Source organism: Pecten maximus, chromosome 12, assembly GCF_902652985.1.
Source record: "Pecten maximus chromosome 12, xPecMax1.1, whole genome shotgun sequence".
NCBI classification, from domain to species: Eukaryota; Metazoa; Mollusca; class Bivalvia; order Pectinida; family Pectinidae; genus Pecten; species Pecten maximus.
In genome coordinates this window covers 40,360,831-40,365,903 of record NC_047026.1, presented here as the reverse complement: position 1 = coordinate 40,365,903, position 5,073 = coordinate 40,360,831, and the positions used below count along the sequence as shown (strand labels likewise).

Sequence of the window (5,073 nt, the reverse complement as noted above, 5' to 3'; positions counted from 1 at the left end):
TATACCAGGAGTGTTTGTTTTTTTTAATCTTAAGACCTTACTCTTTATTATAATTCTCATATATAGAAAGTATCCATTCCATGTGTTATTTACTCAGGAAATAGCTTCAAATCTAAGAAACACATTTTCTTCGTGGACTTGGTTCAGGAGAAACACACCTGATTGGCTGAATTAGTTGTGTGAGACCTAATAATACAATCAGTATATACAGATAGCGTAACTATGAACTACATTTATGGATTCTTTATTAAAAATAATAATAATAAAACAATACAAAAAGTAAAATATAACAAATCAACATTATATAATTATTAAAGGCACTTCATGAATATTCAAATAAACACTGATGGATATTCATAATATAACTTAATGGAAGTCAAATGAACACAGTTAATAATAATGCCGTAATTTATAGACACAGCATAGTTAAAGCTCATAAAGAATGACCTGCACTTGTTAATTAATGCATTCCTTGGTTCATAGCACAGTAAATATAAGCGGCCATTTTGGTACTGATGCATATTCATTTGTAATGTGAAGCACCTTATGAATATTTATACAGAGTAACGGAAGGATCAGAATTTTGTCTATGTCAACACACATTTGATGCCTAATGAGAAGATAGACTAATCAGTGTGTCTGGTTACAACGACTGATTAAAATGTAGTTAACTCGCAATAATTTACAACTTTCTCCCACAAATACTATAAGTCGTTTTATTTTCCAGAAAATTCTTTTCGATGTGTCAATGATTGTTGGTTTTATGCACGAAACAATTCGCAAATTGATTCACGAATACGCAAATTTGACGTCTATCGAGAAAATGAATATTTTCGAAAAGATTTTTTCTGATCATCAATGAAGAACATTCGACTGATTGTATACTTTATACAGGAGAAAATTGCACAAAAATCCTCGCATACTGACCATTACGTCAGCATTAGGGAGTCATCGATATATACTATCATATTATAACACATGACCAATACTGTAAATTTCCCCAATAAACCACACACGTAGGACATGATAGTTTATCTGTCTTGTAAGCACTTTTATTCCGCATATGCTGTCCCTTAATGGAAATGCTATAAGCGTATAGATATTTGTCTTGGAAGCATCACTTGTTTATGAAGATGACGAGTATCTCCGTTCTTGTCAGCGGACGTCAGATGTCGAGATCGAACATATTTGCTGGGGTAGCATTAGACTAGGCACTTCGGAAACTTGTTTGGAGTTCCAAATAGTTTAAGAATTTTTAAAATGTTATTATCCATTACTACTCAGTTCAGCTTGTTGTTTTCAACTTGGGTCGGATCTTGTTCAATAGTCTATATTTTTGTGATGTGTTGATTAAATATTTGTAGTTAGTCGGCGATAACTTTTTAGCTTTTATCTTGCTCAATAGTCTTCTCTTTAGGTGCCGAATTGGGTCCACGGAGTTTTGATTTGATGTTGTTGGCGATGATTTTGTCATCCGGCTGCAGTCAGAATCTGTAAAACACAATGGAATTAAATTATTAGTTACATTGTAATGAAACCCGTCTTCAGTGGTATGGTTGTAAGACTAGTGTTACGTTTTCAGCGGGTTCACTTTCTCTCGATTTTCAAGATGAAGTTATCGTGAAAATTAGATATCTTTAAAATAAAAGTAGCAGAAAAAAGCATGTCTTTTATGATGTCTGTAAAAATATCCTTTTTGATTCAAAGCGTTCGCAAAGCTTTCGCAAAACCGCGCAAAATTGAACTGTCGAAATAACCAATAAGTAGTTAACATAAAATGAATTACGGTATAATTTTGGCATCATCTACAATGTATAGTATCAAAATCAATTTTTGTAGTGTTATAACTAGGGCGATATTTACCTGGTGAAGCCCAAAACTCCACTGTAATCAGAGTGTGTCGGGATATCCAGTCTCGAGCCTGATGGATATGGTCGCAATCCCACAGAACGATATGTCCTTTGGCGTTGTTGCCTTTCTTTGTGTAAGTGATGACCTCCATGATCCCCTGCTTCCCCCAGAACTTATCCTTGGTGGCTATCGGATCTGTCTGATGGAGGACTGAGATGTTGGGGTAGCCGTACTTATCCACCAAGAACGGTCCGTAAGCCAGCGGGTGGTAGATATACTGTAAACTATCCCGGCCTTCCACACTGTCATGGCCGTACGTCGACAACTTTATAGGCTCGCGTCCCAAGGAGTGCTTCGTCGCCGATCTTGTTGAGGGTAAATGATAATCTGAGAGCGCTGGTGTCGTGTAGTAAGTGTTCCTTGTCAGAGCCGATCATTCGGAGTAACATCCGGTGTGTAAACCTGCCTCTATGGCTGTGATACCCCGGATAGTTATGGCGCAGCTTCCCAAACGATGGCAGTGCAACCTGGAAATGGAAATGTGTGACGATATAGAATAATGAACCCATTATGGGATTATCGTAAGGAAATATGGACTAATACAAAAATTAATGGGTTTAACTAAATGAAACTTTACCGGTGTATATTTACATAAATCACGAAATCGCGTTAACTCTACTCTAGAAAGGTCATGTCACGACCACAGCATCTGTAAGTTTACATTAACTTGAAAATAGTAAAGTTAATCAGTAAGACAATGTTCATATTTCGTCCACGGAATTCTACGTGTAAATTGTAATGCACAGATGGTAACTAGACCTATGTCAGCATAACGTGTGATATATATAATCATAAATCTCAGAGTGATGTTCTTTGCATGGTATGCCTTTGTAATGAAGCAGTGAATCGACGAAAATAAATAATCAGATGGACCTATTATCTAACGAAAGACTTTTATCTACTGAAAAAAAACAGTATAAGGATTCATCATAGCTGTACAAAGACGAAAAAACAGCACCAAATTGATTTTTTTTCATCAAATGTATTTCAAAAATTTATGAGACATGTTAGATAAAAAGGATTTGAATACTAGGCGGACAGAACCGCTGTGTTCAGACAGGTCCCGCGATATTTGACGAGAGCTCAGCTAGGATAACATTAGAATAATAATTGGTGTTATAGATCACGATATGTCAACTTGATGTCTAGAGTAAAACCATTCAGGTTTCCATTTCACGATCATCATAGCATTCCTGAAATACACTGGGTCATACAGTATCTGTAGGATGGCAGTACGGACACTAAAGTTAGGATGAATGATCTCAAAGTATCCCGGATGATCAAAACACCAATAGTTATCCATGAAATCCCAGCAAAGGACGAGAGGACGCAACAACAGCGTTTAGCAATGTCCTATTAGTCGTCTGAAGGAGATGATGACAAGGCACTGGTAGTCATTTAACAATTGTTATTCTGTCGTTGAAAGAAGAAAACAAACGTGATGCGAGGCCACGAAATTATGATAAAAGATCAGTTTTATTATTTGAAAACCTAAATGAGGGTTACAGGACGCTCTAGACTACGCTATTTGAAGGATCAAGCTTACACAATGACAACAGAACATGATGAGTATTATATTACGTCTATATAAGAAATCTGTACAGGCTGAAACTGGAATACCCGGATTATCGTGTAGTGTGGGGAAACTCGATAACATGATTTGACCATACAACTGTTGTAGTGTTAATTTATTCTCAACAGTAAACTATAATCAAATGGCATCGCATCCGATTCAGAAAAAAAACAAACTACCTACTGGTCATAAAACTGGATAAAAAGGCAAAGAATTTGGTCACACTTTGATGGCTGCTCAATCTTTACTACAATAAAATCCTGCACGTGTTTTGTATGAAACCTACACTTCAACAGATCAAAAGTACAGATTAACATATTGACCAGGGATATAAGCCCGGAATGTACATCTCGGTATAACATTGGGGACTATCAGATATCGGACCGCTGAAGTTTATACCTCTGATACTGACATACAAGTAGTCCCATACCATATATGGCTTAACCAGGTATGATTAGACATGGTTTTTTCAAATTGCTTAAATAGTTTTCCTTGAATCATAGAATGGGTTTATTTTCGGGTTTTGATGAGTCCACCGTTTAGCTAGACACTTGTTTTGAAGTAAAGGTAAGGTTGCACGACACTGTTGCATTACGTCTGTCGATGTTGACAAATATCAAAAACATAATGAGACATTGTTAACTATTTCACAGTGACAATATCAATATAGCTACTGAGGGCCGACTAGGGGCGACTGAGGAACTGAGGGCCGACCAGGGGCGACTGAGGGACTGATGGCCGACTAGGGGCGACTGAGGGACTGATGGCCGACTAGGGGCGACTGACGTAATTTGTGTGAAAATATTTCATATTGAATTTAACTTTGTCTATAATTCGATGGTATTACCAAGCAGCGAAAAAATGTATCTGTAAAAACGTCCATGTATTATAACGCACTTGTATAAACATTGTCAACGTGAGATAATTCTTCAAAGTAAGCAGTTTATCGACAAAGTCCCTCACCTGGACGAGTTAGGTGGGATCGTCATAGCCTTAAAACGGTTACCTAGGCCTACATCGGAACTTAATGATATGCATGTAACAACTGCAGCGTAAACAGCGCACGTGATTGAAGCGTGCTTACTTACTTACTTGAGAGTAGCGTTTTAAACAGTTTTTACTTTGAAGACATGTATTTTATTTTGTTCTTTTATATGAATTATTTACGTCTTCCTCCCGATGATACGGTTTGACAACGACACGAATACCACTTTATGTTACTATATCATACACGAATTGTGCGTCTTCCTCCCGATGATACAGTTTGACAACGACACGAATCCCACTTTATGTTACTATATCATACACGAATTGTCCGTCTTCCTCCTGATCCCACTAAATGTAACTAGTAGTGAACTTCAAAGCATTGTACTCGAAATCGGAAATGAAAGTGAAGTATCGAGATATTAGTTTTACAGATCACAGACCGAGATCATTAAGGCCGTCAACAACAGTAATAACTATCGTACTGTAAATTGCACATACCAACAGAATTGGATTTCTTTTTATAATTTCAAAGGAGTTTTGTCACTGATGTTTCTGTTGCTAAGTTGTGACATAAGAATACATGAGAAGAGACAGCTCAAGCT

The 5,073-nt window shown here is 36.9% G+C and overlaps 1 protein-coding gene across 1 annotated transcript; it reads right to left on the bottom strand.

Moving 5' to 3' along the window:
• Positions 1–285: 285 nt before the first annotated feature.
• LOC117339041 lies at positions 286–2,420 on the bottom strand. The gene is given in 3 exon segments (XM_033900405.1): positions 286–1,491; positions 1,864–2,206; positions 2,208–2,420. Coding segments are annotated over 3 exon segments (762 nt in total). The 3' UTR covers positions 286–1,285.
• Between the last annotated feature and the right edge of the window lie 2,653 nt (positions 2,421–5,073).